Below are 12,796 nucleotides of genomic sequence, written 5' to 3'. Positions count from 1 at the left end.
CCGAAAAATTGGGAAAACTTCGAAAGTGTCCCCAAGTGCAGTTGCAAAAACCATCAAGCACTGCAAAGAAACTGATTCACATGAGGACCACCCCAGGAAAGGAAGACCAAGAGTCACCTCTGCTTCTGAGGATAAGTTGATCCGAGTCACCATCCTGTTGTGAATTCTGCTCTTGGGCTCCCTCCGGTGGTTATAAGTGGTAGTGCTGCTGTCTTTGGATCACAGCATTCATCAGGTTTGTCCACTTATTGCAATTCTGACTGGGCTATTTAGTCTTGCTTGACCCTTTAGTCAGTGCCAGTTGTCCATTGTTCCTGGAGGATTCACATCTCTGCCTGGTCTCTCCTGCTTTGCTGTTCATTTCTACAAAGATAAGTTCTGGCCTTGTTTTTTGCAGTCCACATGCTGTGGGCCTTATTGTTCAGTTCTTTTTCATGTTTTGTCTTGTCCAGCTTGGTCTGTAAAAGGATTTGTTCAGCCAAGCTAGTATCTCTGGAGATGCAGATATACCCTCCATATCTTTAGTTAGATGTGGAGATTTTGTATTTTCTGTGGTGGATATTTTTAGTGTGTTAATACTGACCGCATAGTACTCTGTCCTATCCTTTCTATTTAGCTAGAAGCGGCCTCCTTTGCTAAATCCTTTTTTCAGTCTGCGTATGTTATTTCCCTCTCCTCTCACAGTCAATATTTGTGGGGGGCTGTCTATCCTTTGGGGATTTTCTCTGAGGCAAGATAGTTTTCCCTTTTCTATCTCTAGGGGTATTTAGTCCTCCGGCTGTGTCGAGATGTCTAGGGAGTGTTAGGTACATTCCACGGCTACTTCTAGTTGCGGTGTTCAGGGTCTGCGGTCAGTACAGGTACCACCTTCTCCAGAGTAAGTCTCATGCTGCTCCTAGGCCACCAGATCATAACAGTACAACTGGCCAACAATGAGTTAATCGCATCTCAGAAGAAGGGAAGGAAAGTGCTGAGCCATTTTTTTTTTCTGTAGTCTGTTGTGTTTTTTTTCCCTCTTTACCTCTGGGTGGCTCAGGAGTTTGGCGCTGGCATGGATGTTCAGGGATTGGCTTCTCGTGTGGATCAACTTGCTGCTAGAGTACAGGGTATTTCCAATTATATCGTTCAGACTCCGGTTTTAGAGCCTAGAATTCCAACTCCTGATTTGTTTTTTGGGGACAGGTCCAAATTTTTGAGCTTTAAAAATAACTGTAAACTGTTTTTTGCTCTGAAACCCCGTTCCTCTTGTGATCCCATCCAGCAGGTTAAAATTGTTATATCTCTGCTGCGTGGTGACCCCCAGGATTGGGCATTTGCCCTGGAACCTGGGAATCTGGCTTTGCTTAATGTAGACACCTTTTTCCAGGCGCTTGGGTTATTGTATGATGAACCTAATTCAGTGGATCATGCTGAGAAGACCTTGTTGGCCCTGTGTCATAGTCAAGAAGCGGCAGAATCATATTGCCAGAAATTTAGAAAATGGTCTGTGCTGACTAAATGGAATGAGGATGCCTTGGCGGCAATTTTCAGAAAGGGTCTTTCTGAATCCGTTAAAGATGGTATTTCAGATCTTTCGTGATAATGCCTTGTTTGTGAAGGGGTCTAAGTGCCTCTTTGGAGTACAGAAGTTTTCTTTTTTGGGCTTAATTTTTTCTCCCTCATCTATAGAAATGGATCCGGCTAAGGTCCAGGCCATTCATGATTGGATCCAGCCCACATCCGTGAAGAGCCTTCAGAAATTTTTGGGCTTTGCTAATTTTTATCGCCGTTTCATTGCCAACTTCTCCAGTGTGGTTAAACCCCTGACCGATTTGACGAAGAAAGGCGCTGATGTGACGAACTGGTCCTCTGCGGCTGTTGCTGCCTTTCAGGAGCTTAAACGCCGATTTACTTCTGCCCCTGTGTTGCGTCAGCCGGATGTTTCTCTTCCTTTTCAGGTTGAGGTTGACGCTTTTGAGATTGGGGCAGGGGCCGTTTTGTCTCAGAGGAATTCTGATGGTTCCTTGATGAAACCGTGTGCCTTCTTTTCTCGAAAATTTTCGCCTGCGGAACGCAATTATGATGTCGGCAATCGTGAGTTGTTGGCTATGAAGTGGGCATTTGAGGAGTGGCGACATTGGCTTGAGGGGGCCAAGCACCGTATTGTGGTCTTGACCGATCATAAGAATCTGATTTACCTCGAGCCTGCCAAACGGCTGAATCCTAGACAGGCCCGATGGTCCCTGTTTTTCTCCCGTTTTAATTTTGTGGTCTCGTATCTTCCGGGTTCTAAGAATGTTAAGGCTGATGCCCTCTCTAGGAGCTTTTTGCCTGATTCCCCTGGGGTCCTTGAGCCGGTCGGCATTCTGAAGGAAGGGGTGATTCTTTCTGCCATCTCCCCTGATTTGCGACGGGTTCTTCAGGAGTTTCAGGCTGATAAACCTGACCGCTGTCCAGTGGGGAAACTGTTTGTTCCTGACAGATGGACTAGTAAAGTGATTTCTGAGGTTCATTGTTCTGTGTTGGCTGGCCATCCTGGGATTTTTGGTACCAGAGATTTGGTTGGTAGGTCCTTTTGGTGGCCTTCTTTGTCACGGGATGTGCGTTCTTTTGTGCAGTCCTGTGGGACTTGTGCGCGGGCCAAGCCTTGCTGCTCCCACGCTGGTGGGTTGCTTTTGCCTTTGCCGGTCCCTGAGAGGCCTTGGACGCATATTTCTATGGATTTTATTTCAGATCTTCCGGTTTCCCAGAGGATGGCGGTTATCTGGGTGGTTTGTGACTGGTTTTCTAAGATGGTTCATTTGGTACCTTTGCCTAAATTGCCTTCCTCTTCTGATTTGGTTCCGTTGTTTTTTCAGCATGTGGTTCGTTTGCATGGCATTCCGGAGAATATTGTGTCCGATAGAGGTTCCCAGTTTGTTTCTAGGTTTTGGCGGGCCTTTTGTGCTAGGCTGGGCATTGATTTGTCTTTTTCTTCTGCATTTCATCCTCAGACAAATGGCCAAACCGAGCGAACTAACCAGACTTTGGAAACTTATTTGAGATGCTTTGTGTCTGCTGATCAGGATGATTGGGTGGCTTTCTTGCCATTGGCCGAGTTTGCCCTTAATAATCGGGCTAGTTCTGCTACCTTGGTTTCACCTTTCTTTTGTAATTCCGGTTTTCATCCTCGTTTTTCTTCAGGGCAGGTTGAGCCTTCTGATTGTCCTGGGGTGGACTCTGTGGTTGACAGGTTGCAGCAAATTTGGGCTCATATTCCAAGGTGTGCGGACGGCACTAGGCTGTGTGGCTATATGCTTCCTTTATTGGCACCGAGGTTCATTGGTCTCACACAGCAGCAACGATGGCAGGCATAAACGGGGGTGCTCAACATATAATAACAAAAAACGTCCATAAAGAATCAGGAAGAGATGTGGCACTCACCCTTCAGCACTGCTTGATTAATATCCTTTATTCATCTTTACAATAAAACACGTGTCATGTGGAGAGGCGGCTGGGATTGGGAGACAAGATAAGGAGGAAAGGAAAGGACAATGTCCTTTCCTTTCCTCCTTATCTTGTCTCCCAATCCCAGCCGCCTCTCCACATGACACGTGTTTTATTGTAAAGATGAATAAAGGATATTAATCAAGCAGTGCTGAAGGGTGAGTGCCACATCTCTTCTTGATTCTTTATGGAAATTTGGGCTCATGTTGTGGACAATTTGGTGTTGTCTCAGGAGGATGCTCAGCGTTTTGCTAACCGTCGTCGGTGTGTGGGTTCCCGGCTTCGGGTTGGGGATTTGGTCTGGTTGTCTTCCCGTCATGTTCCTATGAAGGTTTCTTCCCCTAACTTCAAGCCTCGGTTTATTGGTCCTTATAGGATTTCTGAGATTATCAATCCAGTGTCTTTTCGTTTGGCCCTTCCAGCCTCTTTTTCCATCCATAATGTTTTTCATAGATCTTTGTTGCGGAAATATGTGGTGCCCGTTGTTCCCTCTGTTGATCCTCCTGCCCCGGTGTTGATTGATGGGGAGTTGGAGTATGTGGTTGAGAAGATTTTGGATTCTCGTTTTTCGAGGCGGAAGCTTCAGTATCTTGTCAAATGGAAGGGTTATGTCCAGGAGGATAATTCTTGGGTTGTTGCCTCCGATGTTCATGCTGACGATATGGTTCGTGCCTTTCATTTGGCTCGTCCTGATCGGCCTGGGGGCTCTGGTGAGGGTTCGGTGACCCCTCCTCAAGGGGGGGGTACTGTTGTGAATTCTGCTCTTGGGCTCCCTCCGGTGGTTATAAGTGGTAGTGCTGCTGTCTTTGGATCACAGCATTCATCAGGTGTGTCCACTTATTGCAATTCTGACTTGGCTATTTAGTCTTGCTTGACCCTTTAGTCAGTGCCAGTTGTCCATTGTTCCTGGAGGATTCACATCTCTGCCTGGTCTCTCCTGCTTTGCTGTTCATTTCTACAAAGATAAGTTCTGGCCTTGTTTTTTGCAGTCCACATGCTGTGGGCCTTATTGTTCAGTTCTTTTTCATGTTTTGTCTTGTCCAGCTTGGTCTGTATAAGGATTTGTTCAGCCAAGCTGGTATCTCTGGAGATGCAGATATACCCTCCATATCTTTAGTTAGATGTGGAGATTTTGTATTTTCTGTGGTGGATATTTTTAGTGTGTTAATACTGACCGCATAGTACTCTGTCCTATCCTTTCTATTTAGCTAGAAGCGGCCTCCTTTGCTAAATCCTGATTTCAGTCTGCGTATGTTATTTCCCTCTCCTCTCACAGTCAATATTTGTGGGGGGCTGTCTATCCTTTGGGGATTTTCTCTGAGGCAAGATAGTTTTCCATTTTCTATCTCTAGGGGTATTTAGTCCTCTGGCTGTGTCGAGATGTCTAGGGAGTGTTAGGTACATTCCACGGCTACTTCTAGTTGCGGTGTTAAGTTCAGGGTCTGCGGTCAGTACAGGTACCACCTTCTCCAGAGTACGTCTCATGCTGCTCCTAGGCCACCAGATCATAACACCAGCCTCAGAAATCGCAGGTTAACAGCAGCTCAGATTAGAGACCAAGTCAATGCCACACAGAGTTCTAGCAGCAGACACATCTCTGCAACAACTGTTAAGAGGAGACTTTGTGCAGCAGGCCTTCATGGTAAAATAGCTGCTAGGAAACCACTGCTAAGGACAGGCAACAAGCAGAAAAGACTCGTTTGGGCTAAAGAACACAAGGAATGGGCATTAGACCAGTGGAAATCTGTGCTTTGGTCTGATGAGTCCAAATTTGAGATCTTTGGTTCCAACCATCATGTCTTTGTTCGATGCAGAAAAGGTGAACGGATGGACTCTACATGCCTGGTTCCCACAGTGAAGCATGGAGGAGAAGGTGTGATGGTGTCGGGGTGCTTTGCTGGTGACACTGTTGGGGATTTATTCAAAATTGAAGGCATACTGAACCAGCATGGCTACCACAGCATCTTGCAGCGGCATGCTATTCCATCCGGTTTGCGTTTAGTTGGACCATCATTTATTTTTCAACAGGATAATGACCCCAAACACAACTCCAGGCTGTGTAAGGGCTATTTGACCAAGAAGGAGAGTGATGGGGTGCCATGCTAGATGACCTGGCCTCCACAGTCGCCAGACCTGAACCCAATCGAGATGGTTTGGGGTGAGCTGGACCGCAGAGTGAAGGCAAAAGGGCCAACAAGTGCTAAGCATCTCTGGGAACTCCTTCAAGATTGTTGGAAGACCATTACCGGTGACTACCTCTTGAAGCTCATCAAGAGGATGCCAAGAGTATGCAAAGCAGTCATCAAAGCAAAAGGTGGCTACTATGAAGAACCTAGAATATAAGACATAATTTCAGTTGTTTCACACTTTTTTGTTCAGTATATAATTCCACGAGTGTTAATTCATAGTTTTGATGCCTTCAGTGTGAATGTACAATTTCCATAGTCATGAAAATATAGAAAAATCTTTAAATGAGATGGGGTGTCCAAACGTTTGGTCTTTACTGTGTGTGTGTATGTATGTATGTATGTATGTATGTATGTATGTATATATATATATATATATATATATATATATATATATATATATATATACACACGGTATATAAAATTGGTTTTTTTTTACATTATACAGTGGGTACGGAAAGTATTCAGACTTACATTTTTCACTCTTTGTTTCATTGCAGCCATTTGGAAAATTCAAAAAAGTTCATTTTTTTCTCATTAATGTACACTCTGCACCCCATCTTGACTGAAAAAAAACCCAGAAATGTAGAAATGTTTGCAAATTTAATAAAAAAACTTGAAATATCACATGGTCATAAGTATTCAGTCCCTTTGCTCAGACCCTCATATTGAAGTCACACGCTGTCCATTTCCTTGTGATCCTCCTTAAGATGGTTCTACTCCTTCATTGGAGTCCAGCTGTGTTTAATTAAACTGATAGGACTTGATTTGGAAAGGCACACATCTGTCTATATAAGTCCTTACAGATCACAGTGCATGCAGACCAAATGAGAATCATGAGGTCAAAGGAACTGGTCAAGGAGCTCAGAGACAGAATTGTGGCAAGGCACAGATCTGGCCAAGGTTACAACAGAATTTCTGCAGTACTCAAGGTTCCTAAGAGCAGAGTGGCCTCCATAATCCTTAAATGGAAGAAGTTTGGGACCACCAGAAGTCTTCCTAGACCTGGCTGTCCAGCCAAACTGAGCAATCATGGGAGAAGAACCTTGGTGAGAGGGGTAAAGAAGAACCCCAAGATCACTGTGGCTGAGCTCAAGAGATGCAGTAGGGAGATGGGAGAAAGTTCCACAAAGTCAACTATCACTGCAGCCCTCCGCCAGTCAGGCCTTTATGGCAGATTGGCCCGACGGAAGCCTCTCCTCAGTGCAAGACATATGAAAGCCTGCATATAGTTTGCTAAAAACACATGAAGGACTCCCAGACTATGAGAAATAAGATTCTCTGGTCTGATGAGATGAAGATAGACCTTTGTGGTGATAATTCTAAGCGGTATGTGTGGAGAAAACCAGGCACTGCTCATCACCTGCCCAATAAAATCCCAACAGTGAAACATGGTGGTGACAGCATCATGCTATGGGGGTGTTTTTCAGCTGCAGGGACAGGACGACTGGTTGCCATTGAAGGAAACATTGAATGCAGCCAAGTACAGAGATATCCTGAATGAAAACCTCTTTCAGAATGCTCTGGACCTCAGACTTGGCATCCCCAGATGCCAGATATACTGTATATATTATATGCATATACACACAGCTGAAAGTGTTGGCACCCTTGACACTTTTCTGGGAGAAATATTTAATTTTCTGAAACCATTTTGAGAATGCCAACACTTTCGGCCATGACTGTATGTCTTTGGATTAGAATTAAATGCCAATATCTAATGTGTGGCTTGTGCTTTGTGAGATGCACGATGCTCCTGAGTCCTGACGCCTAGTGTGGCTTTCTCATCACTTGCCTATTTTGAGCCTTGTGTCATGGGGATTTTGTTACTCGGCTCCAAGGGATGTAGCTAATTAGAGAAAGGAAGTAGATTTGAGAAAGGGAAGTGCTAAGAACACAGAGGTGTAAGGTTCAGTAGGAGTACAAGGATGTGGTAGGATGTACAGTAAGTGCGCTGCCTCAAAACACAAACCCGCCAAGAACTGTGCGGTGACCCTATTTGTCTTCACCCAGATTCCTGAATTACAAATCTTCTTGATTAGACATTTCAGCCATTACTATATCACCCTGTACTTTTTCTTTGGGAATCCTAGATAAAGTTGGTGGCCACAATTATTTTTTTTTCTTTCTACATTTTATGTCAGTTAAAAATTTTATTTTTAAATTAATTGTTTACCGCCCTTTTAAGATCTTCTCCAGGATTGTACAAAAAATGAACACATATATAAAAAAAAGCACCACCCCTGTCTGCAGGTTGTCTGTGGTATTGAAACTCAGTTCTGTTAAAAGTAAATTGAGCTTAGCCACAATACCAGGCACAACCTGTGAACAGGAGTGGCGCTTTATTAAAAATAATAATACTTTTCTAAACCTGGAGAAACCCCTCTTATCTCGATTAGATGCTTAGAATAAAGCCCTCTGTCGGTAATGTCATCGTTTTTTTTCTCTCACACAGGTAGTGTTTTTTCTGTTCCTTGCTAAAGATAGATCCTCAGATTTTTAATTAGCAGATGGAGCAACACCGACATAATTTCACGTGGTTAAGTCGTGAATGGGTGTTCTTGTGAATTGCAGCACTTGCATGGAGGACCACGCGCTAATGCGCGACTTACACTCCTCTATCATCAGGAGATCATACATATTAATACAACCCAGCTTTACTCCGCGGGTAACAGACCGAGGGAATTAAGTAAAATATGTTCCACTCTCTATAGTTGTCCTTTACTCAAAAAATCTGGAAATACTTAATATACAGTATAGTCTCTCTTTTATGTTTTCAATTTTGGTATAAGGTTAATTTGAAGGAGGAAAGGACAAAGGACAAGTTGTGTAACATAAAGCTGTCACTTGTATAGAATGTAGACTGGCCACCATGGACAATAAGATTCTAGCTTTTAACCTACCCTTACGTACAAGAATACAACTACTATAATACTTCCCCTATGTCCAAGAATATAACTAATATAATACTGCCCCTATGTACAAGAATATAACTACTATAATACTGCTATTTCATACAAGACTATATAAATACTATAATACTACCCCCTATGTCCAAGAATATAACTAATATAATACTGCCCCTATGTACAAGAATGTAACTACTATAATACTGCTCTTACATACAAGAATATAACTATTATAATACTGCTCCCTATGTACAATAATATAACTACTATAATACTGCCCCTATGTACAAGAATGTAACTACTATAATACTGCTCTTACATACAAGAATATAACTACTATAATACGGCTCTCTATGTACAATAATATAACTACTATAATACTGTCCCTATGTACAAGAATATAACTACTATAATACTGCTCTTACATACAAGAATATAACTACTATAATATTGCCCCCTATGTACAAGAATATAACTACTATAATACTCCTCCTATGTACAAGAATTTAACTACTATAATACTACTCATATGTACAAGAATATAACTACAATAATACTGCCCCCTATGTAAAAGAATATAACTACTATAATACTGCCCCTATGTACAAGAATATAACTACTATAATACTGCTCCTATGTACAAGAATATAACTACTATAATACTGCCTCTGTTTACCAGAATATAACTACTATAATACTGCCCCCTATGTAAAAGAATATAACTACTATAATACTGCTCTTACATACAAGAATATAACCACTATAACACTGCTCCCTATGTACAATAATATGACTACTATAATACGGCTCTCTATGTACAAGAATATAACTACTACAATACTGCCCCTATGTACAAGAATATAACTACTATAATACTGCTCTTACATACAAGAATATAACTACTATAATATTGCCCCCTATGTACAAGAATATAACTACTATAATACTCCTCCTATGTACAAGAATTTAACTACTATAATACTGCCCCTATGTACAAGAATATAACTACTATAATATTGCCCCCTATGTACTTGAATATAACTACTATAATACTCCTCCTATGTACAAGAATATAACTACTATAGTACTGCTCCTATGTACAAGAATATAACTACGGTACTATAATACTGCCCCTATGTACAAGAATATAACTACTATAGTACTGCTCCTATGTACAAGAATATAACTACTATAATACTGCCCCCTATGTACAAGAATATAACTACTATAGTACTGCTCCTATGTACAAGAATATAACTACTATAATACTGCCCCCTATGTACAAGAATATAACTACTATAATACTGCTCCTATGTACAAGAATATAACTACTATAATACTGCCTCTGTTTACCAGAATATAACTACTATAATACTGCCCCCTATGTAAAAGAATATAACTACTATAATACTGCCCCTATGTACAAGAATATACAGTAACTACTATAATACTGCCCCCTATGTACAAGAATATAACTACTATAATACTGCTCCCTATGTACAAGAATATAACTACTATAATACTGCCCCTATGTACAAGAATATACAGTAACTACTATAATACTGCCCCCTATGTACAAGAATATAACTACTATAATACTGCTCCTATACACAAGAATATAACTACTATAATACTGCCCCCTATGTAAAAGAATATAACTACTATAATACTGCCCCTATGTACAAGAATATAACTACTATAATACTTCTGCTATGTACAAGAGTATAACTACTATAATGCTGCCAGATGCCATATCATGTACTCCTGATGAGTGTCCTCCCCCATAAGTGGTTATGCTGTTTCCGCACAGCAGCGGTAGTTTCCCCTCCATATTACATTGCTCTCTGCTCCCAGCTTCTTTTCCAAAACACATTTCGGGAATCTGACCTGTTCCAACTTTTTTTCTCTCCGTTGCTCTCTCAGGCTTTTCCTGGCCTGAGAATCTTACAGTGGAAAAGCTATTTTTATACCGAGCCTTGGCTATTTTTGGGACAACAAGTGTAAAATTCCTCCTCTCAAAAACAATGGCATGCGCAGCAAAAAACAATTCGTGGAGACGGCGGGGCCTTTGTCGTTCCTTGGCTGCCCTTGCCGCGCACACACATCTCACACTCGGGGTCCTGTGCTGCGCCATCTTAACGCTGTGACTCGTGCGTTTTGCACAGGATAACGAAGTCTGCTTCCTGTTTTTCATGTACGAGTGCAATGGAGAGGTTCAGCTGTGGACCATGTCAGGGAAAACCGAATGTTACTGTATTTATTTATTTTTTAATCATTTTTCTTTATATAGAAATATTTTCAGCAATATGATCAAAAAGATACAACCTTTTTTTGCACTTATCTGGCCACTAGGGGGGGAGATTTTTTTTAATTTAGATTAGATGATTGTTTTTTATGTATAGTAAATGGCTTTAAATAGTTTTAAATAGCCTGTGATGTAATAATTGTCACTTTTTGGTCAATAAAAAAAAATAGTGCAAAGAAAAAAAATTACATTTTTTTTTTTTAAAAGAAATATGGAGATTATTCCATAGTTTTCATTGCGTCGTCGATGGTAGTGATGGCTCTTAGCGGAGATGAAAGGAATGATTGTTAAGGGAACCAGGGGCCTGATGTAATGTGGACCCAGCAGAATCGGCACTAGCCCGGGCTGCGTCTTCCAGCACTTTCTGCCCCATCAGCATATTGTAGGGGGAGATAGTAAGACGGATAATACATGATTGATTCTAAACTATTAGACAGCTTTGGGGAGAGTTTCTGCTGCTGAACAATGTTGGTGGATTTCAGGATATTATCCCCAAGGGGATGTGATTTAACAAGGCTGAACTCTGATGGGAAACATGCCTTTCACATGCTCTTTCTCTCTCTTCTCTCTCTCCCCTCATCTGTAGAACTGAAGGCGGCGAAAACCCCTGCGAACATCTGGAGCCCGTGGACAAGTAACATGAACTGAAGGGAGACGAGCGCGGGGGACTGTTTGCAATTGTAAAGAGAGGGGGGGATCAAAGACGGGAACCCATTATCCGCAAGGTCTTCGCTTGGACAGTGAGGATTTACAGGAATCATGGGCAGGAAAAAGATTCAGATCCAGAGGATCACCGATGAGCGGAACAGACAGGTCAGTAACAGCAGGATTTTTGGTGCTCCGAGTGGCATCGCAGCTAAAGCTCCTAACATATTTTACCCTATAGGTTTGTCACTCGCAGGAGCTCACAAGCTATTCTGTGTAGTTGGGTCTTAAATAGTAATTGTCATAGTTTTATTGTTCTGTTCTTTTGGTATTTGTCAGGCACATTACTTTTTATCTGTAGAAATCAGAAGTGAAATTAGTTGGCCACCACTTAGACCCCTTAATAGACACTCTGAAAAATGGCTGCCGTCTTGTGTGTGCTGTAATGGACTAAATCATATCTAACCTGCTCATAGTCAAGTCAATTTTCCTCAGATTTGACCAGTATGTTGATGTGCTTGAGTACTGAAAAAGATTATGCCCTTATGTATAAGAACATTACTATAATACTGCTCCTATGTACAAAAATATAACTACTATAATACTGCCCCCTATGCACAAGAATATAACTTCTATAATACTACTGCTATGTACGAGAATATAACTACTATAATACTGCCTCCTATATACAAGAATATAACTACTATAATGCTGCTCCTATGTACAAGAATATAGCTACTATAATACTGTCCCTATGTACAAGAATATAACTTCTATAATACTGCTTCTATGTACAAGAATATAGCTACTATAATACTGTCCCTATGTACAAGAATATAATTTCTATAATACTGCTTCTGTGTACAATAATATAGCTACTATAATACTGTCCCTATGTACAAGAATAAACTTCTATAACACTGCTTCTATGTACAAGAATATAACTCCTATAATACTGTCCCTATGTACAAGAATATAACTTCTATAATACTGCTATGTACAAGAATATAACTCCTATAATACTGTCCCTATGTACAAGAATATAAGTCCTATAATACTGCTTCTGTGTACAAGAATATAGCTACTATAATACTGTCCCTATGTACAAGAATATAACTCCTATAATACTGCTCCTACGTACAAGAATATAACTACTATAATACTGCCCCTTTACACAAGAATATAACTACTATAATACTGACCTATATGAAGAAGAATGTAACTTTTATAACACTGCCCCCTATGTACAAGAATATAGCTACTATAATACTGTCCCTATGTACAAGAAT

At 41.1% G+C, this 12,796-nt stretch overlaps 1 protein-coding gene across 7 annotated transcripts in view; it reads left to right on the top strand.

Moving 5' to 3' along the window:
* The window catches only part of MEF2D (myocyte enhancer factor 2D), a 181,022-nt gene that overhangs the window by 119,829 nt on the left and 48,397 nt on the right, over positions 1 to 12,796 (top strand). For all 7 annotated transcript variants that reach the window (XM_077258526.1, XM_077258498.1, XM_077258508.1 and 4 more), the window contains one exon: positions 11,449 to 11,675. In XM_077258526.1, the coding sequence (XP_077114641.1) occupies positions 11,622 to 11,675 (54 nt within the window). In that variant the 5' untranslated portion in view covers positions 11,449 to 11,621. The remainder of the gene's footprint in view (positions 1 to 11,448; positions 11,676 to 12,796) is intronic.

This window comes from Ranitomeya variabilis, chromosome 1 (genome assembly GCF_051348905.1).
Source record: "Ranitomeya variabilis isolate aRanVar5 chromosome 1, aRanVar5.hap1, whole genome shotgun sequence".
Lineage (NCBI taxonomy): Eukaryota > Metazoa > Chordata > Amphibia > Anura > Dendrobatidae > Ranitomeya > Ranitomeya variabilis.
Note: the sequence above shows the minus strand (reverse complement) of the source record. Positions and strands in the feature narration are given on the sequence as shown.